This window comes from Poecile atricapillus, chromosome 7, assembly GCF_030490865.1.
Source record: "Poecile atricapillus isolate bPoeAtr1 chromosome 7, bPoeAtr1.hap1, whole genome shotgun sequence".
Lineage (NCBI taxonomy): Eukaryota > Metazoa > Chordata > Aves > Passeriformes > Paridae > Poecile > Poecile atricapillus.
This window is the reverse complement of record NC_081255.1, coordinates 30,021,206-30,047,654: the sequence shown is the minus strand read 5'-3', so window position 1 is coordinate 30,047,654 and position 26,449 is coordinate 30,021,206. Positions and strand designations below refer to the sequence as shown.

General features: G+C 48.1%; 1 protein-coding gene across 1 annotated transcript in view; it reads left to right on the top strand.

Annotated features, from left to right (window-relative positions):
• Positions 1-7,141: 7,141 nt before the first annotated feature.
• The window catches only part of PLPP3 (phospholipid phosphatase 3), a 44,746-nt gene continuing 25,438 nt past the window's right edge, over positions 7,142-26,449 (top strand). Inside the window, exon 1 of the mRNA XM_058842406.1 lies at positions 7,142-8,022. Within this exon, the coding sequence (XP_058698389.1) occupies positions 7,884-8,022 (139 nt within the window). The 5' untranslated portion in view covers positions 7,142-7,883. The remainder of the gene's footprint in view (positions 8,023-26,449) is intronic.

Here is a 26,449-nt window from a genome sequence, read left to right as displayed (position 1 = left end):
TGGGTACTTCTCATTTTTCTTAGTCTACCTTTGGGTAGAAGAATAATTTATGCCCAAAAATTCATGTAAAAGCAAGTATTTCTTCAACCCATTCAAAAGAAAGGAAAAAGGTAGGCTGGATACATATCCCAGGGAATCTGCTTGGCTTTACAGGGAAAATAGCCTCCTGTTAGTGATTTGATGCTGTGGTCTGCAAGGCAACTTTGTGTGCATTTGTAAAGTCATTTGAGCTGCATTAAGGTCAATATCATAACTTGAAGAGACTTTTTTTCTTCTTTACAGACATTTCTTCAGCATTTGGAAATCCAGTGTCCCAAACAAAATTAAACTGGCAGAGAAAACTGAAGCAAGAAGGGAAGCTTGTGCATTCAGAGAGAAAATGAAAAAGTTTTTTAACTGGAAATGTGTGTGACAAGGCTTGACTATTAAAAGACTGTGTTGCAAGATAATTTTTGGGGAAAGAATTGCAGCTGGAAAGGGGGTGTGAAATAACTGGTTGATGCTGAGTCAGTGATTTGAGTGCTGTAGTTTTGCAATGTGCTACTAACCCAAACTGTGGATCCTACCACTCCTGAGTTTTCAGGCCTGGCTCTTATCACAGAAGCAAACAGCCTCTGTGAAAGGGTTCAGAATACAAATGGGGGAGCAAATATTTTTCAGAGCTATAAAACCCTCTTGTGTTTTAAGGAGCCTCATCGTTTCTGGCAAGGCTTTCAAAGAAAACAGTGTCGAGATCCTCTCGATGAATAGCAACATTAATATATTAGGTGTGTATTATGTAAATCCATGCTTCAGTGGAGCACTAGATAAGATAAATGGGAGCAAAGAGCAGGCTTTGAAGGCTGCTGGTGAGATTCTGTGTGTGTGCTGTGCCCCTTGAAGGCTTGGTGCAGAAATCAGAGCCCACTGAGGTCCTGCCCTCCCCTCCTGCTCAAGTAGACCCATTAAATTTTGTCACCACATGGCACAGCCTTGCTCAGCCACAGCGCTGCAGGGCTGTACCTGAAACACCTCTTTCCCCCCAGTTTTGGTGCAGAGGCAGAGAAGTTCCTCTGTAGCAGAACTGTGCATCTCCTTTGCATCCCCCTGGCACTGCGTGGCACAGAGGGGTGACCAGGGCTACAGCAAACCCAGTCTAGGTGCTGGAGCAAATATTTGGGGAGGGTCCAACCTGGCCCTGGCAAACACATTGAAATTCTTGAGGCTGTTGGACAATGACTTATCAAGATAGAGAGACTTGGGAGCAGATAAGCTCAGGGACTTGTGCATTGTATACAAATACCTGGCCAGGCCCTCAAAGTTCATGTGAGGAGCGATGCTGGAGCTCTGCCCTGGTGAAACTCTATTTTTTTGCTGTATAATTGTGCAAGACAGGATGAACAGAGGGTCCCCACATGTGGGGCCACATGCTTCATTTTTCTCTTGTGCTGCTTCATCTCTTGATGAGCCCCAATATTGCTCCACATTTTTTAAATTTTTTTTTTGCTTGTGATGTCTTTCAAAAGCCTCTCCCTGTTACACACCCAGACCCCTCCAGCACCATCCCATCAAAGCAGGGTCTTGATTCACTTTGGGAAGGCACAACCTCACGTTAAGCATCGCCTTTCCTGCTGCCCCAGCAGCACCCGTGTTCATCATCGGGGCTTCACGCTTTGAAGGAGACGCCAAAAGCTGTGGGGTGGCCCATAAAAATGGCTTGGTCTAGACGTGGAAAAAGATATTCATTTTTCTTTCACTTTTCACTCGGATGAGGAGCATTTTCAACCAGGTCATTGAGACAGTTTGCAACCAGAAATAAATCCAAGCCGAGAAAACGTCGGCGGACCTGTTTACTTTATAAACCACAAATGTTTGTATCCTGCAACAAATACCTGGGAAGTGCCCGGACCAGACATTACAAACGTGTTAACTACCCCGAGTTAACCAGTAATCAATTGGGGGTGAAAAAACCCCAGCGTGGACCCCTCTCCTCTGAGACTGCTCTTTATAACGGGGCTTTCATTTAGGCCCTGGTAATTAAACCATGGCACATTCTTGACTTTCAAACAAACTCCTGGGAGCTGGCCAGCCCCAGCACAGACCCGGGTTTTACCAGGCTGGAAATGAGGGTGATGTTCCACCTCTTTCATGAGCTGCTGTTGATGGTGGAAATGCCTGCCCGAGGTAGAAACTGGGAATTCCACAGCCAGCCCTTCAAGGCTACGCTAATAAACACATGAAAGGATTTGGGGGGAAATATATGAAAATACCGGTCTGTTGAAATGATTTTTTTTCAATGCCACCAGTTTTGGGGGGAAGGTCTGTTACTGAGACCTGAAATTTTTAATAATTAGCATACATTAATAGTTAATTTAGACTGCTGATTTTTGACTTTTGCAGTCCAGGTCTGCTCGTTTCTCTGTCAATACCATGACCTGCCGAGGTGCTCTGATGGAGCTGAAGTTTGGCATTCCCAGGAATGGCAGTAGATGGTGCTGTTATTCTCTTTTTTGAGGACAGGGATGGCAGACGAAAGACAGGCACAGCTGTGACTGAACACGAGGTGTTACCAGACCCCAATGTCCCCAAATTATAAATCAGGCTCCTTCAAATCACGGGATTTGGTCTTTAGAAGATCTTAACTCAAATAACATCCTTTATTACAACTCTATGTTTTGATATTTGGATGAGATTTCCAGCTTACATTTTCAAGCTTTCTGTTGTGATCATGTAATTTGAAATTTATTTTATTTTTTCTTCATTTTTGTAATAACGTGAATTGAAATCCTCCAATCATGTCAAGAGCCAACAAGATTTAGGGGAACTAAATTAAATTAGGGAGAAACATCAGGGTTGTGAAACTTGGCAGGAATACAGATGCTGGTTTCAAAACAGACTGGACTTTAAGTTGCTGGCAAACTGAATGTTGCTGACCCTGAGTGATTTGTGATGCCAGGAACGGGTCCATGACCACAGATTGTGCCACCCCTCGGGTCACTGAGGCACGTGCCTGAGGGCTGACCCTCCTGGCCTGCATCAGCCTGGATCCCCAATCCCCTGGATCCCCTGGATTCCTGGACAGCACCAAAACCTGCATCAGGATGACATTTATCAGCTAATTCTTTTTAATGACCTGAAGGTTTATGAGGTTTGATCCTTCCCAGCCTCACTGGAGGGGGCAGAACTGGGTCCCCTTTGGATTTCACTTTTATTTGCCTTTCTCTGCAATGACAGGCCTAACCCCAGCCTTTGTAAAAATTTAACAGGGCGGTGTTGATTGTGCAGGTTGGACAACCTGGCGCCAGGGACGGTGTCCAGCATGGGGACACAGCAGGTGTCCTGCCATGGGGTGGGCAGGGCAATGCCCCCACCTGCAGCCCCTCTGAGTGTGTTTCCTCCAGCAGCAGCAGCAGCTGGTTCTCCTAAAAATACCCCTGAACAGGGCAGTGGTGGTTGAGCTTTGGAATTTTCAGAAGTTTACTGGTGCTTCTGCCTGGTGACTCCAGTGCAGGCCAGCTGATGTGCAGCACGTAACCGTGCTCCCATTTCCCCCTTCGGTGGGGAACAATCTCAGATAAGGGATAACAATCAGCTCGCTTTCTTATTTTAGGGTTGCTGTAGCCACGGTCATTAGCAGCTCCAAGAAATACAATAGGCAGGGCCCGGTCCTCCCACACTGCATGTCCCCTCTCCAGAAGAGCTGCTGCCAAAATCCTCCCTGTGACAGAAAAGCAAAGCGGGTTCCCAAGGAAGATCTGGCTGTAGGGGTGAGAGGGAAGGGGTGGCACTGGGCAGTGCCTCAAAATGAGCCTCAAAATGAGCATCCCACCGGGCACACCGGGCATCAGCTGCTCTGCAGCAGCATCTGTGTTTGCAGCACAGCAGCAAGAGCAGAGGAGCTGCAGCCTGGAGAACAGGAGGCTCCAGGGAGACCTTGGAACCCTTTCCAGCACCTAAAGGGGATCCAAAAGAAGTGGAGAGGAACTTTGGACAAGGACATGGAGTGATAGAAGGGGCAATGGTTTTGAACTGACAAAGGGCAGGGTTACATTAGGTATGAGGGGGAAATTCTTCCCTGTGAGGATGGGGAGGCCCTGGCACAGGGTGCCCAGAGAAGCTGTGGCTGCCCCAGCCCTGGAAATGCCCAAGGTCAGGTTGGATGGGGCTTGGAGCAACCTGGGATGGTGGAATGTGTCCCTGCCCCTGGGGAATGAGATGATCTTTACAATTCCCTCCAACCCAAATCATTCCAGGATTGTGGGATACTCTACACTTGTAAGTGGAGCAGCCCAGAGCGCCAGGACCACGTCCTGCCCAGCCAAGGAGAGCAGGAGGGGGTAAGCAGGAGCATAAGGGCAGGCCACAGGTTCACTCCCTGCTCCAACAAATAGTTATTTTACATTAAATAATGTGTGGGATAAACTACTTCCACGAGCCTCAGAGCAGAATCTGAAGCCTTCTCCCTTCCCTTCTCCCTCCCCACACCAACCCTGCACACCTGGTGGAAACTCAACCTCTCACAACCTCTCAAGCAAGAGGTTTGGGCTCCTCCTGCTCCAAACCAGACCTTACTGTCCCACTTGAGCACCCTTTTCTACAGAGAAGAAAGAAAAAAGGAAATACAAGAACATTTGTACTGTTGTTTTTTGGTTTGTCTTGGGGTGGATTTTTTGGCAGACACCCTTTGGCTGGGATCATGTTGACTGGTCATGGTGATTGAGTAAGGTACAAGTAAAACCTTTTCTCAATTTTTTAAGATCTTGATGTGTTATGAACAGGTTTCCACATAGTCCTGTCCCACTGATACAAAGATAAAAGATATTACCCATTCTAGGAATAGCCTTAAAGAGATGATTCTCTTAAAATGACGAGACTGAATGAATAAAACTCAATTTGTCTTTTCAAATTGTTGGGCTATGACATAAATTTGGGAAAGAACAAGTGGTATAACAATTTTTGTTCTTCCCAGAAATGATATCAACATATTCCTTGTTCACCAGGGATTGGGTCCATGTGGGGCGGGAAGGTAGCAAAAATCAGCCCTTCTCCAAAAATGAGGAGCAAAATTCACTGGTAATACAAACTCAGTTCAAATAATTTATATAAAGAAAAACCCCAATCCACAGTGAGAATTTTGAGTGTGACTGAAAGCAAAATATGAGGTCTTGAAGGATACTGTTGCATGGTGTATATGATAATCCCATTTATGAATAAACAATTAATTATTACTAATGAATCTCTTGCATATTATTGACAAAGGCACAGAAGCTGCTTCTTGGCACTGCTGACTTACCCATTGTCAAACGTGAACTGGGCAATTGTGGTGGCTGCTGATCACTTAAGAAATTGTCCAAGATTCAGATTTGTGTGCCCTGGCTGGCATCAATTAACAGCACAATCTCTTTGTTATGAACATGCAAACATAAGTAGCCTGAGGGGTCTTGTAAATGCAAATACAAACCCACGATTTCAATTTCCCTGAAAGTACAAGAAAGCCTCATTTTTTTATTATTTTTTTTTATTTGCTGTTACAATGATAAGTCTCAATTTTTGTTGGTTTTTTTTTTTTTTTTTTTCTTTTTCTCCTTGCTTTGAGCACAAAATGGAATTTAACCCAGGGAATCAACAGATTTGGGGGTGTGGGGAGGCTGGAGCCAGCTGCTGGAATCTGTGGGCTCCTCTAAGCAGGGCCAGGCTCTGAAGGGTGAGGGGAAGGTGAATCCTTGGCCCCACAGTGGACTGGGCTGGGCATTCCCATGTGAGAATTCCCATGTGAAGATTTCTTTCTGCTTGCTCCAGGCATCCAAGAAGCCTAAATTAGGCACCCACACCTCTGCCACTCTCAGGGGAAAGACAAAGAGACCTTGAGGAGTGTCCCGCGTGGGCAGCTTGGTTCCTTGGGTGGGTGATTGGCACCATCATGGGCCAAAAGTGACGCTTTTGTATTCAGTGCCACGGGGTGATAATGGGCAAAAGAGTCCCCTCAACGGCAGGGTTGGGAGCTGGCACCTGATTTCACATCCCTGAGGCATCGCTGAGGCTTAATGAAAGAATTGGGGGAACGTCCAAGGTCTGTTTCCCTCCTTCTTTTCACACCTCACGTGTAAAAGTAAAATTTGAAAACAGCCGCTTCACTTTCTTGCTCCCTCCCAGGCTGGCCCCAGTGTTCCCCATGGATGTGTCTGAGATTCCTGGAAAACCTGTCCTTGCCCCGGCGCTCTCTCCAGGGCTCTGGTGCCATCTGCAGCTCCGGGAAGGGTGGCCTTGCTGGGGGCTCTCCCTGCCCTCCCTGCCGGGGAAACAGCAGGGATGCAGCAGGGTATGTGCCAGCACACAGGTGAGAGGCTGAGCTCAAATGCACGACCCCAAAAATCGGAGGAGAAGTGGTTGAACACCGTCCTGAGGAGCTCCCTGGAGTGGCAGCTCTGTCCCCACCTCCTGCAGCCCTGCTCGGAGCAGAGCATTGCCCTCCTGCCAGCTCGGGTTCCTGAGAAACCTTTCCTTTACTTCCTCGATGATTTTTAATTAGAGCGAAGGAGCGATTAAGCCAGGCAGCAATCCCTCAGCGAATCTCTGGTCACACTCATTTGATGAAGGTGCTGCTGCGGGAGGGCAGAGCTGCCACGGTTCTGCGATGGCACCAGGCAGGGTGGCACAACCAAACTCCAGACTCTGTGGGTACCACACACATCCTGTCCCCACCCCTGTCCCAGCACACGGAGCACAGCTGGAGGGCAGGAAGAAAAAAACATGAGAAAAATGTTTATAAAGTCATTTGTTGTTAGTTTTCTGCCCCTTGCACCGTTCGCAGCTCTCGGGAATCCTCCAGCCTGGGATCGGCTGGTTGTTTCCCTTTCCCCCCTGCACTCCTGCATGAACGAACGCTAGAGGCTCCCTCCTTCTGGTCCGCTGCGAGAGAGAAAACTTTAGTTCCTAACTCTTTTTTTTTTTTTTTTAACTTCCCTCAGGAAAAAAATGTGGAGTTAATTATCTATGTAAAATGTCAGATGCAGGAAAGGGGCTGTGCTTACTTGGATATCCCATCCGAGGCGAAGTGACTGATTTTTTTTTTTGATTTTTTTTTTCCCCTCTTCTTTTTTTTTTTTTCCTGAGGGCTGGAAAGCGCCTCTCGAAATAAAAGTGCAGAACCGAGCCGGTGGCTCCCAGAGCGGCCGGGGCAGGCACGGCGGGAGCCCCCAGCGCAGCTCAGTGCGGAGCCCACCTGCCCCCGGGGCAGCATCGCCCCGCAGCTTCTCCCGGACTGAGACCTTCATACACACCATACACACACATTTATATATATATATATATATATATAAAAACATATATACACAAGCTTTTTTTTTTTTTTTTTTTAAATCCTTCCCCCCGGCTTTTCCTCCAGGACTTTTCCACCGCCTTTGGGACAACCCGCAAACTTCTCTCTCGCTGCCCTTGCGCTGCTTTCCTGGTGTTTTGGGTTTTTTTGGTTGGTTTTTTTTTTGGTGGGGGGGAAAGAGAGAGAGCTTGTTTTGATTTTTGTTTTGCTACTTCAATTTTTTTTTTGGTTTGGTTCGTTTTTTGTTGTTGGTTTTTTTTTGTTGGTTTTTTTTTTTTTTCCTTTTTCCTCGTCTCTCCTTGGGAAGACCCGCCTGCCTCTCTCTCGCCTGCCGTGCCCCAGCGGAGAGGCCGGGAGCGGCTCCGGCGGCGCGGGCAGCACCTCCCCGGCGCACGGCGTGCGAGCCCGGCGGCGGCGCGGCTCGGCTCGGCTCGGCTCCGAGCGGCTCCCTGCGGCCCGGCCCGGCCCGGCCCGGCTCCGAGCGGCTCCCTAAGGCCCGGCCCGGCTCCCCTCGGTTCGGCTCCCTGCGGCCCGGCCCGGCCCGGCTCGCCTCGGCACGGCTCGTCCCGGGCGCTCGCCCCCGATAATGCAGAGCTACAAGTACGACAAGGCGATCCCGCCGGAGAGCAAGAATGGGGGCAGCCCGGCGCTCAACAACAACCCGGCCAAGAGCAGCAGCAAGAAAGCCCTGCTCATCTGCCTCGACTGCCTCTGCCTCGTCATGGGTGAGCACCGCGGGCTCCGCGTCCCCTTCTCCCCGCTCCCGCACCCCGGGAAAAACTTTTGTGGAAGTTGTGCGGCGGGCGGGCAGAGCTCGGGCGGGCAGAGCTCGGCCGTGCCCCGGCCGCGCCGCTTCCCGAACAAAAGCGCAGCGGGGCCGCCGGGAGAGCCGGGCCGGGCGGCGAGCGGGGGGAGCCGGGGAGCGGCCGGGCCGGGCTGCGGAGCGCGGGGGTCCCCGGGGGGAGAGCCCCGAGCCCCGATCCGCTCACTGCGGGCGATTGGCTCCCATTTGTGCCGGGGCCGGGGGAGCGGCTCGGCGGGGAGCAGGGGGCACTGTGGGCTCGGGGATGCGCCCCGGGGGTGCCCCCGGCCCGGGCCCCGCGCCCGGGGCTGGCTCGGTGGCACCTCGGAGGCGCCGGCGCCAGCTCCAGGTGGAGGCAGCGCTCTACGGTCAGCCCGGCTCGTGTTTTGGCTAATCACGGAAAATAGCAACTCTTGCCGCTCCGGTTACTGTGTCGCTCTGCTGCCGGCTTTGCTCTCTTCTCGCATCTCGCTAAACTCATTCCTTTCAAAGCCCGGAGCGCTCTCGCGGCCCCTGGCAGAGGTTTGGGTTTGCCTGGCCCTGCTCGGCTTTCCGAGATGCGATGGCTTTTGGAGATGCTGTGGCATGGAAGGGAACTGTCAACAGCGCGTCTCAAAAAAAACTTTTTGCATTCCAAAACATCAACCCTTCCATTGTGGCTGCGATGCTGAATATTTAATTGACAGACACAGGCAGGGGAAATCAACTGGCTTCCAACAAAGAGATTAATAACACAACAGCACGTGAGTTTAATACTCCAGACACCACAGTCTTTAAAACAATTGTTTCTGCTTAGAGCCCATTTTTTAAAGACTGTCAGTTTGATTTAATTTTTATGCAGTTTATTGATCATCTGGTGTATATTAGGGGGCACTAATAACATTAGGAGGAGAGGCATGGTTTTCTCTTTATATTCCCACAAGAACAGGGGCCAGTGCAGAAAGCTTCATCTTCTCGGATCTGGAAAAAATAAAAATACTTGATATCCCGTATATGAAACTAATATAAGTAGAAACATAACTAGCTGGACTTACCTCACTTATTTAAGCAAAAAGTCGAATTCCTAGTAAAACAGCTCCTGGGAGTCAGAACTTTCAAAATTTATTTACCCAAGTTTTCTTAACTTGAGGTATTCCTGGCATGAGTAGGTGCTATTTGAATGGGGAAAGAGTTTTGCTTCCCCTTCTCTGGGCTATGGGTCCTAAATGAAAAAGCAGTTGGTTGACATGTGTTATTCCACTTGTGCTAGTTTGGGTAAACAGGACTTATCAAGCATCACTGGAAAGTATTGTTAGCAGGGAATAATGTGATACAGCAAAACTGTGATTGTTGCTTTGTTTCAGGGTGCTACAGGTGGAAATGGGGAAGTAAACACCAGAGCTGGCTCATTTAGGGGTTTTTGCTGGGTTTTTTTGTTGTTTTGTTGCAGTTTTTTAAGTTGAGGAGCATTTAAAAGTAAGAGCATGAATGCAATAGCTGAAGGAAAGTTTAGATCTGGCTGATCACTGGCAGGTGAAGAATATGGGTGGGACATGGTGAGCCCATGATGTGTGTTTGGGGATGGAGAGCCCATGGTGTGTGTTAGGGGATGGAGAGCCCATGATGTGTGTTAGGGGATGGAGAGCCCATGATGTGTGTTAGGGGATGGAGAGCCCATGATGTGTGATTGGGGATGGAGAGCCCATGATGTGTGTTTGGGGATGGAGAGCCCATGATGTGTGTTTGGGGATGGAGAGCTCATGATGTGTGTTTGGGGATGGAGAGCTCATGATGTGTGTTAGGGGATGGAGAGCCCATGGTGTGTGTTTGGAGAGCCCATGATGTGTGATAGGGGATGGAGAGCCCATGATGTGTGTTTGGAGAGCCCATGATGTGTGTTTGGGGATGGAGAGCCCATGATGTGTGTTAGGGGATGGAGAGCCCATGATGTGTGTTTGGGGATGGAGAGCCCATGATGTCTGTTAGGGGATGGAGAGCCCATGATGTGTGTTAGGGGATGGAGAGCCCATGATGTGTGTTAGGGGATGGAGAGCCCATGATGTGTGTTTGGGGATGGAGAGCCCATGATGTGTGATTGGGGATGGAGAGCCCATGATGTGTGTTTGGAGAGCCCATGATGTGTGTTTTGGGATGGAGAGCCCATGATGTGTGTTAGGGGATGGAGAGCCCATGATGTGTGATAGGGGATGGAGAGCCCATGATGTGTGATAGGGGATGGAGAGCCCATGATGTGTGTTTGGAGAGCCCATGATGTGTGTTTGGGGATGGGCTTTGCAAATACACCCAGACCAGAAGTATCAGACCTGTTGGTGGATCACTGGGGATGAGCTGCTGTGAAAGCTGCCCCACTCTCAGGAGCCTTGGCTTGCTCTTCCCTCTGCCTTTTGCTAAGGAAGACTATGTGTTTATAGTTTCCAAGCACATGATTCCCATTTTCTTGTAAAAAAAAATCCCAAAAAACCACTTGGAAAGTGGAAAAAAGGCGTTCTAGCTGAATCCTTCCCATAAGGGAAAGCTGCACAGGTACAAGTTGATGGATATTTACATATTCAGTGGGGGGGGAAATCAAAAAGCCCTATATAAGATAAGAAGGAGCAGAACTGGGTGAAATGACTTCTTCTGAGGTGGAGGGACCAGCAGAGGTCTTCTGCTGGTGCATGTGGGCACATGGCCAGTGGCCTCCAGTGCAGTCAAACTGAGTTACACCTCTCGAGCAGCTGCCCAAAGGCATTGAGAGAAGCAGGGAAACAGAAGGCTTTTTCTCATTTGAGAGGCACTTTAGGAAATATTAAAACTGGCCATTTGATTTGCAGAGGCCTGTGACGCTGCACTGGCTCCTGCTGCAGGTAATGCCATAATTTGACCTTGAATTGGTTTTCTCTGAGGGGAAAATGAAAAGAGAGCATTACGGCTGAAATGTTTTTCAGAAATGACACACTCTCTGTGAGGCTGTAGATGTGTACAAACCCTTTGTTTACACACAAATTTAAACAAATTACCCAGAAGACAATTATCATAAACATCTAAGAAAGTCTGAATTAGCAAAGCTGAGCTATCAGGAGCTTCCTTCAGCTTTAATTTGGTGAGAGTAGTTAGATGGATTCACTTTTGTCTTTCATCCTTAAGCAGTACAATGGTTATCTTGATAGCAAATGCATAGGAGGAAGATTTGTATCTTCTTTTCTTGGGGAGCACAGAGCCATGGGCAGAAGCCCGTGGAGTGGGTTGGATGAAGACCCACAGGACCAGACCCTCTGTTTCTCCTGCATTTTCAGCTTGAGTTGAGTTGACAGGGAGCTGGATGTTACTGAATGACCAGCTCACTCCTCTAATGAGTGCACTTGGCACTCATAAATCCCTGGGTTCTTGCATGAACAAGAGGTTTGGTCGCTGACACTGTGAACTTCCCAGAAATTCCATGCCCGTACTTAACTCAGTATAAAAGGCAGAAAATAACTGAGTGTGCATTTATTAAAGCAGGTCATGCAAAGGGGGGAAAATAACTTTCTCCATCTGCTTCCTCCTCTCGGGAGGGCTCTGTTTTGAGAATTGGAAGATGCTTCCTGAAATTGTTAGGGCCACAGGCGGGCTTGGTGGTGTGGAAGAGTCCCCACCGCCCTGCCCCTGTCTCCTGATCACTGCAAAACATCTGAAAATGTGATTGAGGGGGTCTGGGCGGGTCTGAAGTTCCCCCTGCTGAGCTGGTTGGTGTCTTTGCTTTGTAGAGCTGGTGGGGAACTCTCTGAGCAGCAAAACAAGAGGTGTGATGGGTGGACCTCACTCCACCTTCACCTGATCATCCACAGCCCATCCCTCTGCCAGGAGTCTCCTGTACCTCCTACCTGGAGCTTATTTGGGGGATCTGGGGCGACTCTGGCTGGGGCAGATCTCAGGGGGTCACTTTTCTTGGTGCCATGGGGTTTTGCTGTCCTGCAATGGCCACCAAACCTCCTCCTGATGCAGGAGATGTGGCCAGCTGAGGAAACACCTCATGCCCTGACCCTTGAGGTGGGATGTTTTGGAGCCTGGCCCCACAGATGTAGCATCTAGAGTTAAATTTACTCCTCTCAGAACTGCTGCTTTCCCTTGGCAGGACTCCTGGTGTTCAGCAAGCTCTGAGCAGCCACCTGTGCTCTGCTGACGGGTGCTAAGTCAAGCGTTTAATCTCGGAAGAGGGGAAGGCTGTGTCAGCAAAGGTGATAGGGCAGATGAGGGTCTTCAGTAGCTTGTATTTGTGCAGCTTGTGCAGGTAAAACAGCTTCCAAAAAGTCCTGCTTGTGCCATAAAATAGAAGGATTTCATCTGGCATACCTGCTTCTGAGGCTTGTGGAAATTGGGTTTATGGGAGCATATGTTTCAGGCTGGTGGGATGTAAACTGCACATAATTTACTGCCCTTCTTTTCTGCCTCTAATTTAATTTTCTCTCTTCTGTCAATCCCAGTTAATCTGTACAACACAAGTTTTACTGCCTTGGGGAGGTTTTTTGAAGCAACAGATGGATAGACTTCTTACAACCTTAATATCTCCGCAGCTTTCTCACAAATTTGGCATCTCCTGTAGCGAGCTCGATGCTAAAATGAACTTTGAAAGTAAATATTTATGCTAGCTGGACCTTGACATGTTTATGTAAGTGGGGATATAATCTTATAATTTAGGTTAACAGTTTAGGTTACTCTTGACTTTCCTCTTCTGTGTAGAAAATGGTGTAGTCCTGCAGCTCTCAGAAGCAAAAAGGATTTGAGTTCTGCCAGGGGCTCTGTCGCTTCCTCACAAAAATTGGTGCAAACAGGCCTGGGATCGTCATTTAAGTGTAAGGAGTGGGAGGAATTGGAGATGAGGGGTGAGGTTAGAGTTATTTGGATGGTGTAAAGATGGATGTGATGAGCTACGCAACTTTGCTTTGCTTGGGTTGGGGCTGTTGTTTTTATTTTTAGGACTACCCCGCTGTGCAGCTCTCACTTGTCACACAGGCAACATCTTTCTATGCACCTGAAGAAGATGCTGAGCCAACCATTTCTTGTTTTCAGCAAGGGACAGCAAGACCTGACTGTAGCAAAGCAGCTGGACAGTCCCAACCCCTCGGTGTTGCCTCCTCCACGCTGTGTCTCCTGCGTGCCGGGGAGGACCCAGCCCACACCACACGTGTGGGTGGAGAGTCATCGTGTTTTCAGCATCCCTAGGTGGGGTTTGGCCATCAATGTTTATGTATCACTCCATACCTGCAGGATCTCCTGGCCAGGGAGCTCTGGAGGTGCTCTGGCAAAGGCAGGTTGGCAGAAGTGGCACCTTGGCATGGGGTTGTTGTGCAGTTGGACTCTGCCATAACTTGGGAGTAAAGGAGCTTTTTTTTGTTTTGAGCCTGGAAAAGATTCTTATTGAACCAACAGTCAGCACCTAAAGCGTGATACCCATCTGTTGTGCCTCCCCTGAAAGACCAAAGGAACCAAAGATGAGTGGAAGCAAAGGCAAGAGAAATATTTTGGAGGTGTTTGAAATCCACTTTTTCTGCATTTGCTTTGTGAAAGCAAACAAGTGAAAAAAAAAAAAAAAGAAAGACAACCGACCTATCAAAAAGAGATTATTAGTGACAATTATACTTGAGGTGTTAATTGCAGAAGAAGGAAATGCTGTACCTATGGCAGACCGAGTCCTCAGGGGTATAAATCTGTTGGCTTTCCCGAGTTGGTGGAACTTGGCCAGCCTGAAGATGTGTCTCCAGGAAAAGCAGAATTACGTGCAACTGCTTCATGGCCAGGAGTGCTTTGAATCCTGTGTACCTGCTGCTGAGACAGGCAGGAGATGGGAATCACAATTACAGCAGATGACATTTTTATAATTGTCTGTTTGTAGTGAGCACAGGAAAATAATATAAACATCACTCCCAGATCAAACGGATTATTTTTATACCCTTTAAATCTCAATTTAATATGCATGCCTTTCCTAGGCTGCTTTGGTCTGACTGTTTGTCTGGATACAGGCTGGTGGTGTCTCCAGATGCGTGTGCTCCGTGTACCACCCAAAAATGGTTTGCATACCACAGCTGGGGAACCTCTGGCAAAGCAGGGCCCCTCTTCAGCATCTGAGATAGGCAGGGTGTTTGTGTGGCTCCATCCCTGCCTGAAATGCCTTCAAAGAGGGGGAGGCAAAGGCGCAGCTCTGCTGCTGCCGGAGCAGGCTCCATCCTCCCCGTTCCCTTCATACAATGCTCCCACTTCATCCATAGTAATCCAGAAGGGACCCTTGTGGTCTCCCGGCCTGCCTGTGCCTGGAACAAGGGCCTGCCTGTTGAAGGCAGCGTGGGGAAAGGCAGCAGCCTTCAAACCCTCCTATCCCAGTGTCCACACAGCCGGCGCTGCGATCAGCAGCTTCCCTGGCATCCCAAGGGGCTGTGTCCCAGCGGGGGAAGGAAGCAGGGAAATCCCCTCCCAGGATGTGGCTTTCCCCCCTGCTAGCTGGGGTCTTGTATGAGTGCTGTCACATATTTTTTTTTCATTATTATTATTATTATTATTATTATTATTATTATTATTATTATTATTATTATTATTATATTTTATTATTTTATTATTTTATTATTTTTATTTTTATTTTTTACATTTATTCCTTTTCGTTCTGTCTCAAGGCCTTGCTCGGCTCTTCCGATAGGTCAGGTTTCATATTTCAAACAAACAAAAAAAAAACAAAAAAAAAAAGGCTCAGAAATGAGAATGATAAAACCTCAATGAAAGAGGTGAATTAAAGTAATCCAGCACTTATCCTGTAATTATAAAAGTCTGAAGTCAGTTTTCTGAAGGCACTTCTGTGCTTCCTCCCTTGCCAGTGTGTCTGGAGGCCCAGCCTGTGGCCAGCCTTCCATCTGCCTTTCCAGACAGCTCAGCTGGGTGGGTTTTGCCAAGAGCTGGGTGGTGGGTGCCCTGTGTGTCCTGGATCAGTGGGCCCCTTTCTCAGAAGGGCATTTGTATCCCTTTCAAAGCCACCCTGTCTCCGTTTCACTCCTCCCATGACATCCACCTTGGAGGGGCACTACCTGATCCACAATTTTAGAGCAGGTGGAAAGTTCCTCCATGTGGATCGGGTGTCTGTGCCCAGGGATGTGTTGGAGCAGCTGTTGGGAAATTGGAGAATCCCTTCTTGCCTCTTAGCTGCACTCAGGGCCTCAGTTGCAGTGACACAGTGGGATCGTGGTCTGCAGAAGCTGCTCCTCCAGTTCAACCTGAGGAAGCAGAATGCCATGAAAACCAGGGAATTTGAAGTGTCTTCATTTGGATTTTGATGCAGACAGTTTGAAAGCAGGCCTTAAGCATAAGGTTGTTACCAAGGCAATGCATGAATGAGTTTGAAAATTAGCTTTGTCCCGGCAGGTTTGGAAGTATCAGAAATTCCTATGGAACTCCATCCTTTGGAGTCAGTCACGTAAGTGGGCTTGTTTTTCACATGTGTTGGATGTTTTGGAGACAGAGGGTTGAAAACAGACTCTGCATCAAGTCACATTATCAGCAGAACATGTAATTTAACTCCAGAGCTTGTGATGCTCTGAAAATGCCTGTGCTCTTTGTGCTGCATGTTCCCGTTCCAGCCCTGGCACAGGATTGCACCCATACGTGACCTCGTCTTCTTGGAGCACATGGTGCCCTCCATCAGGGCCAGGGGCTGCCAGCCAGAGCCCAGATGGAGCTGCACTTGGTCTGACAGTGGTGGTGACACTGAGCCACTGGAGAGTGCTCATAATCCTCTTCTGCTTTCCCAAAGTTCTGCATCCCTTGCCCAAAAAGATGCCAAAGTGTGTTGATCATAGCACTGAGAAGCTCAGGAGGTGCCTGCAGGCTTTCTGACAAAACACCAGTGGGCACAGCCTGTGAAGCTTGGAAAACATCCAAGCATCCAGCAAACTGAGGCTGGAGCAATTGGCATTGCTGGGTTCACCTTGCCCTGAACACCAAGCTGGCTGTGGGACAGAGCGGTCCTTCACTGCTTCAGGAGTTTGCAGATGTCAGCCTGCACCTCTCGGAGCCTCAGCATCTTTGCTAAGAACACTGGGGCTCTCCCTTCCATGGCTTTCAAGAGAAGAAGTGAAAGTGACTGGTGAGATGTTTTGGGCAGCCATCCCTCCTGAAAGAAATGATACTCCTTCAGAGAGCTTCTGTCTCCCAGCAGTGTCAGTCTGGTGCTGCACAAAAGAAGAAATCAGCTGTTTTCACCTGCAAGTTCACCAAAACTGCCATTTTTCAGCAGCCAGCAGTGCCCCTGTGTCTGACCATGCAGGCACTGCACTCAGATATTAATTACATTTCTGCTAATTCAGCATGTGGTCCTATGAAGCTGAGACCTCATCACACCCTCCAAGTGCCCAGCCGCTGAATTTGAAAGCCAAAGTGCCAAATGGGCTCTGGGCTTCCTGTCTCCTTGACACTCAGCAGGTTATTTATGACCTTTTCTGGAGGGTGGTGTGATGGGCTTTCCTTTAAGGCTGGAGGGAGCAGCCAGCCCAGCCCTGGTTATCATCCCCACCCAGCTGACAGCCAGGTCTTTGCTCTGCTCTTTGTAGCAGCACAGCGGCCGTGGCAGCTGGTCCCACATCCCAAACATTCTGAGAGCTTCCAAGGCTTTTCTGCAAGGCCCACCAGCCTTTAAAGTGCTGCTTTCCAAAGGGAAAGTCGCAAACAGCGTGGTAAAATGCTGATAAGCAGGTCTGGTCAGTAACCACTGAGTGCATTTGTGTTCTGAGGGATGCTCAGGGAGTAATTTTGGATGGCTGGCGAGCTGGTGGCAGGCAGCAAAACTCCTTTGAAGTCGATAGCTGTGAATCAGTTTGGTGTTAGCAGGTTTCTGGGGCGGCTCTTTGATCACTGATCAGATGGCCCTTGCTTTTTTGGGGAGCTGCTTCTCCCTGAATTCAAGTGCTGGGCCGAGGATGTGCCAGGCTGTGCTGCCCTTGGTCCTGCCCAGGCACGTCACGGGAGGTTTGTGCCTCTGGGAGTTTCTAATCTAGGGAGACAGGGAGCAGAGGGAGCAGCATCGCCTGGGCGCGTGGGCAGGCGCTGGAGCCCGCCGAGGGCACACTTTGAAGGCAGTGTTTCCAGAAGAGAGGCACCCAGGTGCCCAGTGGGGCTTGCAGAGCTACTGAGGTACCTCTAATTCCTTCCCAAACTCCCCATTGGAGCTGCAAACCTCAGTGCTTCTGCCAGTCCTGCCAAAGTATCTTGAAATCAGATCCTCAGCGACTGTGGAGGAGTCTGTGAGTGCCAGGGCTTGGGCTGAAGTGTGTCCCTAGGACATGTGTGCACCTGTCCTGGAGCTTCCCACCTGAATTCCTATGAAAACTTACCCAGGTGCCTCTGTTCTGGTGCTTCCATGTCCTGCAGGAAAGGGAGACAACCTTGGATTCACCCACTGCAGCAGGAGCTGGCTTCTCCTTCCCCAGAAGAAGAGCTGGAGTTTTTTTGATTAAGGATATGGAGGAAAAACTGCACTAAGGCATCTGCCAGTTGATAATACATAACAAAAGGGAATGATTCTCAAAGGGAAGGGCTTGGAGGGGCTTTTATCCTTCTCACACTTGCCAGGCTGAGAGAAAGTTCCCTTTGCTCCCTGACCACAAGAGGCTGTACTTTTCATAGAGGATTCAGGGTTTTGTTTGGGGTTTTTTTTGTTTGTTTTGTTTCTTTGTTTTTTTCCTTTTCTTATAACTCTTATAAAAATTTGCAGCATCAATTTCTAGCCCCTCAAACAATCCCATTTTTTCCCCATATCTGGGCCAGATATTTTTTCATCCAGCAACTCCTGGTTTCTTGGCCATCCCTGCAGCTTTAGCATGCAGCTGTCATTCTGCTGCAGCTCCCACAAAGCGGCTGAAAACCAAGGTAACAGCAACATTTTGAGTGAAGGGGATGAAATGTGGGATAGGTTCAGCGTATTTCTTTGTCATTGTTGGAGTCCTATTCAGTCTGGAACTGAATAGGAGGCTGATTAGCATGTGGAAGCATTTCTAAAGCATTGGGCTGTGAGGGTTGGGTGGTTTGGTTTTTTTTTCCTTAAAGGAGAAGTTTTGTGGCATTTATTTTTCTGACTGAGCTGGTATGAATCTTTGCCAAATGCAAAACCCATGGAAAAGCCAGATAGCATTTTGGGGAAAGCCTGTTTTGGTAAATCAGGCTTTCTGATTTATCAGTTTATCATTTATTAAGCAAAGAAGTTTTCCAGTGTGTAAAACTCTCAGAGCCACTGCAGAATCTAGGCATGCAGCATGTTTGAAATCGCCAGACAAGTGGGATAGTGTTTGGGATACATCAGGATTGTGGATATAACAACAGCTACTTTGCTTTTGCTCTTACTGAAGTTTTCTGCCACAAGTGGCTATTGGGTCCACAGCCTGAAAATCCACCTGCTTAAATCTCAGTGTTTTGCTTTCAGAGGGAAAGATGTAACACTGAGGTAAATTAAAGCTGCCTGCAAGTGAAAAACACCTTCTTCCCCTGTGAAATTGCCCAGGCCTGGGCCTGAGGCTGCTTTTGGAGAAGGGGTTTTCTCTTTAGTGTCAGGGTGAGGTGTAGGGCTGGTATTCTCTCTCATTAACACTCCCTTGCTGCAAGATCTGCTGTGTTTGCTCTGAGGGGTGAAATGATTGCCTTGGTGCTGCCTGTGGGTCTCAGCTGGGTCAGTGCTGGAGCAGAGATCCTGCCCTGGGAGCACCATGTTCCTGCCTTTTGTGGGAAGGCAGGATTTGGGGGCATTTGCAAGTCCCAAGGGACACAGGAGAGCCCCGTTGCCTGTCAGGGGCTGTATGGATGTAGCACAGTTGTGCCCTGGGTTTGCAGGCAGAGTGGGCAGTGCAAGAAAATGCATTTTATTTCTGTGTACAGTGAGTGATGGCCTTGGGGTCTGTCTTGGAGGCCTCAGTGAGTGATGGCCTTGGGGCTGCATGGAAAGCTCATGGCAGTACTTGGAGCCAGACCCTCTGGGTGATGTGTCCGTGGTCCAGACCTTGTGCCTGGCTTTCTTTGATGCCTTGTCTGGTTTCCTTTCCGTGGTGCCAGTTTAAGAAAGACAAAATGGTCAGCTCACTGGTCTGCCTTAATGTCACACAATGGAAGGGTTTGGGTGGGAAGGGACCTTAAAACTCATCTTGTTCCAGCTCCCTGCCATGGGCAGGGACACCTTCCACTCTCCCAGGTGGCTCCAAGTCCTGTCCAGCCTGGCCTTGGACACTTCCAGGGCTGGGGCAGCCACAGCTCCTCTGGGCACCCTGTGCCAGGGCCTCACCACCCTGTGAGTAACGCCAGCTACTGAAGGCTGATTAAAGCTATTGTTTAATTAAGGAGAACGTAGTTCCTCTGTTCACAATTCATGATTAAAGGATCTTTTGAAGTAATTCTGCAATACTTTCTTGTTCCCTGCCTTTCTCTCCTTTATCGTGGAGAAAGTTCCTGGTGCTGAGTGTGCCCCGGCTGGGCGGGCTGAGCGCTATTACGGGACCGCAAACCTGCTGGCAGATCTGCCTGCTGCCAAAGGCATCCCAACATTAAAAAAGCCCTGCAGAGGGGTGGAAGGGAGTTCAATCTCAGGATACGCTGATTTGGAAAGGGAATCCAAACAAAGAGGCTTTTCAGCAGAGGCTGAGGCTTGGCTTCTCTCAAGGGCAGTTTGGGCTTGGGGAAGCATCCGGGAGGCGGCGAGCGGAGCAGGAGTACATGAGCTGGATGCCGTGTGGTGTAAGGTTTCCCAGCACAGCCTGGTTTTGTGTTACAGGCTGGGGAACTGACTCTAAGCTCTCCTCTCCTTTCTTTTCCTTTTTTTTTTTTTCCCCCCCTTTCTTTTATTTCTGTTGGAAACAAAGGAGAGGTTTAGGTTTTTTTGTTGTTGTTGTTTTTTAATAAAGGTTCCCATCCCCTGCAGGTTTGGCGGTGCCTCTCGCTGTTGATGCTGGAGGGGGACCCGTTGGTGACTGTGACCTGGAGAAACCCTTTGCAGGGTCCCACGCAGGCCTCCCAGGGATGTTTTATTTTGCTCAGAAAGCTCAGCCCTCTCAGGGGCTCACTGAGGGCACTCTGGCAGGAGCTGGCGTTCCTGAGGGGACAGGCACCTCGTAAAGAAGCTCTGGCTCAGATAAGAGGTGGAATGAGGAGGATGCTGGGGCACCTTCCTTGCAGCAGGAGGGGTGCAAAGTGGAGGGGGTGTCTGCCAGGCCCCCTGTTCCCATGGCAGCCCCCACCCTCACTGGGACACCTCTGGTGCCACCGCGTTCCCGTCAGGTGCCAGGAGGAGCCAAGCGGGGAGGAGGTGCTACCAACCATCCCAACCAACCAGTTGGGGTTTTTTATAGGCACCAGATGGTTTTAATAGAGGAAAGCTGAACTTCTTATGACCCTTCCCCACAGACGTTGTTTGTTGTTTTGTAATTGTGGCCAGGACAAAACCCTGTTCCAGAACCTGCAGTGAATCGAGAGCTTGGTGCCTTCTTCTCCATCCCACCATAAGCCCCCCACTGTCCCCACGCTCCTCTGCCTGCCCTGGCTCCAAATGACCTGGAGGAAGAAGCTGCTGGGCATGGAAAACTCGAGGCTTTCCACTGATCCCTGGCTAAAGAGATTAGCAAGAGTACAAGCTGGAAGAAACTGAAACATCTAAAAGCAAAGCACAAGGAAGCAATAAAATGTCAGGCCATGTTTTCCCTGCTGGTTGATTAAAAATTCTCCTGATAAGCAGGAAAGCTTTCATGGCTGGACAAGACCTGTATCGTGTCAAATGCAGTGAAAGGTTTATTAGAGAAGGATAAAGCGGTGCGAGCGTTGGGTTGTACTTGCAGCCCTCCTGGAACTGTTGTCCCCCAGGGCTGAGGAGCAGTGTTTTTTGGAAAAGAGAAAGTCAAGCAGAAGGAGATGAGGCCTGGGTCTCCCTGCTCCCCACGGGAAAACCATCAGCAGTGGCAAACCAGTGAGCTTGGAGACCTGTGCCCAGTCAGTGCCAAGATGCTCCACTGGGGCCATGGTTTCCCTCTAGCCTGAGAAATCTTGGGATCAAACGCAAGACAGGAATGACAAAACAGGAAAACAAAAGGCTCACTTCCATGCTGTTGTGTTTGACTTCCCAAGGTTTGAATTGCCAAGGGCTGCATTGGGAGCCAGCTGGCTGCAAAGGGATGCAGATCTCCACTAAGAGAGGCAAAGGGGTGCAGATTTCAAATAAGAGAAGAAAGGCTCTTTTTTGTTTTGGGTGGTTTTTTTAAAATCTTTTGTCAGAGAAACTAACAGCTGTTATGTTTTCCTACAGGAGATGCAGTTTTGTGTACATTTCCACTTGCAAAAATAAATTATCACTTTTAGTTACCTGCTTCCCCAGCTCCCCCAGCTGCTCTTAAATCTTCTGCTGTTGTTGCTTTGCTACCTGTAGGAGTAAAAAGGGTAAAGCAGCAGCAAAGCCAAGTACAGAGTGCAAATCATACCTCAATTTTATATTTTTTCTCCTTGGAGCAGAAAACCTCTGCTTTTTACAAAAGGAAACCACAGTGGGTGGTTTAACTCTCAAGCCCATGGCCCATGCTCCAAGAGATCTGCATTTCCCTGCAGATGTGGTACACAGTGTCAGCAGGATCAGGCCCACCAGTGTGTGGCCCTAGAGACAGGCTGGACAATCCAAATTTTACTGCCAAAAACCTTGTTTTTGTATGATAACTTGAAAAGAGGGGAAAAAAGGCCAGCTTAAAATTAATAATAGCAATAGTAATAGTAATAATAATAATAATAATAATAATAATAATAATAATAATAATAATAATAAAGCATGGGCTATTTGGCACGCTGGGTGTATAAATCTCAACATCAGCTACCTGTGAATCATCCAGCAGCACGTTAATTGGTACCCCTCAGTAGATGAGGATTTGGCACCAGGTCTGCATGTAATTACAAGCCACACACAGAAGGACACAGGCAGCTAATGAACTCCTGCCAAACTCCAGCTCCGCTCCTGCGGCTTTTGAAGTCCGCTGGTCTTTCAGCGTTTTGTATGGTAAGCACTGAAAGGCATCAAATCACTCCTTTGACAGTGTTTAGAAAGGGTTGGTTTGTTGAATAACCCAGTCCCTCCAAAGTCCCGAATCTGAGAACTGGAGCATCTATAGGCTCCTTTCTCAGCAGGGCAGTAAATAGGCTGGAAATAGAGGACACCCCTGAGGAGCTCCTGCCTTGCTGACAGGAGCCAGAGGGCTCCGGTTGCCACGATGGGCAGCAAGAAAAGAAACTATTTCCACTTCAAAAATACTTCAAAAACAATCCCACCAATGGGATGCTTTTTTTTTTTTTGTCCCCCAAGCCTCAGTGCTTCCAGCAGGGGCTGTGCACAGCATCTCTCATGGGTTTGCAGTTGCACTGGTGTTCTGAGCGAGGTGGTAAAAGGGTTTGTGGAGGGTTTCCTCTCTGTTGGGGGGGCAGGTTTTTGTGGTGCTGGGTTTGGAAGGTTGTGGTGCTTTCTCGTGGATGCTTTTTTGCTGGGATGGGATTTGAGCCTGAGCCCTTCTCCTCCTCTTTTCATGTCTGAGGTGACAAAGGGAGTAGTTGTTGAGATGAAAACAATTTCCATGAAAACCTGCGATTTTCAGGCAAACATACCAGGCAGGTTTCATGGCAGTACCATGGTGAAGAGGAATAATGCAGCTTGGCACGAAGCCCTTCCAAAAAGAAAAAAAAGGGGGGAGGAGAGGAAACAGAAGAGCCTTTGTCGAAATTAACTGCAATAAAGAAAAAGGGACTCCTATTCCCTTGGGCTTCTTTAACTTTCTTTCCACAATTTATTCACAAGTTCCTTGACAGCAGGGCACAGCATTGTTGCAGGAGGCTGGAAATGGGAAATTGGGAGTTCTTCATTTTTGGTTTTAAAAGGCATGGTACATATTGTGTCCCTGGAGTCAGGGTGAATAGAGCCTCGGGCCGTGCCTGTGCCATTCGGATGCAGCCCAATTCATCCTGTCCTTTAAATAAACAGGGTTATGGGATGTCACCTGCCTGCAAAATGCAGCTCTTATGGGCAGGTTTGGGTGTCACCCTGAAAATTCAGTCTTCTGATCTTGTTTTTCATACCTGTAGCTGCTTTCCCAGGAAAGTAACTGCAAACATAGATGTTTATGCATTCCTTCTAAGAAACACCTTTTGATGGACGTTTCGCATGCTCAGTGTGATTGGGAAGGTGGCAACTTAATTATCCAATCCCTGGTCGCTGTCAAGAATCTATAAATACTGGAGTCAGAGAATAAAGAGTGGTTCCTTCCTGTTCTAACACTGAAAAGTGTTTGTGTGAATCATTTTGTGTCCTATTGTGACATTTGGGCTGTGCATGGGAAAGGGGCTGGGGATGACAAGGTGGCTGTGCCCACCCTGCCTGTGCTTGCAGAACACGCTGCTGAAGTTTTCAGTGTTACTATGACACTGGATTTGCAGAATTTTCAGTTTCCTAGAGGGATAAAAGCACCCAGAGGTCTGAGATGGTGTGCAGCACGGAGCCATACTGTCCCAAAAAAATCTGTTTGGCTTCCAGGGGCACAAACAATTCACAGGGTGACATCCAGGGGCAGATGGGCCAGGGTAGGTAAGTCCTTGTGTGCAGCACAGGGTGGACACCGCTGGTGTCACTGCAGGAGATGTCTTGCCTCCAAAATACTCCATTCCCAGCTGCTTTTCACCAAGGTAACTTGAACTTCTGTGGGCAGGGAGGCGTCAGCATGGCCAAGGCAGCAGCTGTCATACCTCCTCCTTCCCCTGCAAAGTCTCCTTTCCCTGTAATACAAAACTATTTTAATTAAGAGAGTGATTTTTATTTATTTTTTATTTTAATATTGCCAGCACAATCTCAGTTATATCATATATTGCTATACATTAGGATGCCATTCTGTGCAGTCAAAATGCAGAGGAACAAGAGGAATGGTGATATTACACTTTTTTAACCCGTTGATAAATAGGCAAAGCCTCACAGAGCTCTGCTCTGGAGACCACCAAGATCAACCCCCATCACTTTAAGGGCCTTTGGATCACTTCCACCCACGTCTCTCTGCCTTTCAGCACTCTGGGCCGTGCTTTATGTCCTGGAAACTCTACCAAATCGCGACTACCGAGGGGAAAAAGCTTCATTTCCAGTTAATCAAGGGAGTTGTGTAATACCATTTTCTCCTGGGGAACTTCCAGAAAAAAAGAAAGGAGGAGAGGAAAGGGGGGGGGAAGAAAGGGGGGCATTACATAAAGCAAGTATATTAAGAGGAAATAAATTATGAATTAAAAGTGATTAGTGAACTTTTAAGGAAGAGGTCAGAAGTGCTTTTTGGAATACAAACTTTTTAAGCTTCCAGTGCTTGTATTGGGTTACAGAGTTATAACCCAGCCTTATTTGTGCAGGTGGCTGCTGCTTCAAATCCAAAGAAGGATTTTGCATTTACAATAGGTACATTGACAGAACTGGGTCAAAAAGCTACTGGTGGCAGGCTCAGGGCTATGGCCAGGAGCTCTGCTGCCTCCTGCACAGGGGCAGTTGCTCCCAAAAATGTCTTTAATTACAGTGGCACTGCCTGGCCACGGTGCTCAGGAAGATGTTTGGGAAGTTCAGTGATGAAGTTTGATGAATTTTTATTTAAGAGACCTAATGTTGACTGGGTTAACTGGCTTTATTTTTGTTTCATATGCTTTGTGTGTTTACTGAGTTAAAAATAATAGAATTTTGTTGGCTGCATTACATTGGCTACAGTTTTATATTTCTACCTGCTCTTGTTATGCTTTGGGGTGCCTGTGCAAAGAGGAGGAGCCAGGGCTTCTGTGTCTGGGTGTTTGGGGGCTGAGATAAGGAATTTTTCCTTGCTATTTTATGTATTAAACCAGCACCTACAGCTCACAAAATTTTCCTTTTGAGTAGAGGGTGACGAATTGGTTGGATGTGGCCCTGAGCGACCTGATCTAGTGGGTGACATCCCTGTGCAAGAGTTGCAACCAGGTGATTTTAAAGGTTCCTTCAAACCCAATCTTTTCCATCATTCTATGATTCTGTATGAGTAAACAGAGTTGTGATAATATGGGGAAATATTGGTGTTCACCCAGCCAGGGGGATGCCAGGGACGGAGGGGAGCAACTGCTTTGCTCACCCACCATTTTGGCAGAAATCTCTTAGATTTCCCCCCAAAAGAAAGGGGGTGTTGGGTGTTGCTGGGGCTGGGCAGTGGCCTGAGCCCTTCCTCGAAGGCAGAGCCCAGAGGAGTGGTGGTGAGAGGCTCGTTCCAAACCCCTCTGACCAGCAGAGCAAACCCTGCTCGCTCCATTTGTAATTGAAAACATAATAGTCACCACTTTGTGTTTTTCACACCAGCTGCTTGCCTTCAACATTGCAGAGTTCACAGGCACATCTTTAATTTCTTTTTTTTTTTTTAATTTTTCCCCTCTCTTCAAGCTGGGTCATCCTAGGTCAGGCTTGTCATACCTGTGAGACTTCCAAAGCAGAGGTGCCTCAAAAGGTGTTGACACTTCGGGGTTTTCATGGGTGCTGCATTTTATCCCTTGCTGTAGACAATGTGAAATAATGGCTTTGTTTCCATCAAGTTTGGCTGGAGCTGGCTCTGGATTCCTGTTGGTAATGTCTTTTATATTCACCCTCTCCAAATTTGCTGTTTCCATCATGTTTGGCTGGAGCTGGTTCTGGATTCCTGTTGGTAATGTCTTTTATATTCACCCTCTCCAAATTTACTGGTTGGCCAGTCTGGTTTAAATCTGTTTTACCCCACAAATGCAGAATTTTATGTGGACCTACATACTGTGGCTTGGATAAGACCTTTTGTTCTTATTAATACATTCTGAGGTGTTCTGAAAATAAATGTGCGCTTTAATATATTAAAGGGTTTTTAATGCATCAGCTCACGCCAAACTCCCATGAGGAACAACTTAACACTCTTTGTAGAATTCCCTTCTCTTTCTTCCTTTGTATATGGTCTTTGTCTTTGAAAATAGGTGACAGCTACTCACTAAAAGCACTTTTTCTCCCAGAAAAAAACAATGGCAGCATTCCTGTTCATCTGGAGCTCTTGGAGGGTGAGGCTAGCACGTTGTGTTCCAGCCACATGAGGAAGTATTCCTTCCCTTGGTTTCAAATCCAGAGAAATTTGCAGTGCAAGAGGATAATTTGGAATTTGGCTTAAAGTATCCATGACCAAGAACCTTTTTATAATAATATCCTCCCAGAATGGCTGGGTTAATAAATATGCTGTAGGCTGCACAGGGGGGTATTAACCACAAAGGATGAATATCATGGAATCACGGAATTATTTGGGTTGGAAGGGACTTTATAGCTTGTCTTTTTCATGTACAGGGACACTTTCCACTAGACCAGGTTG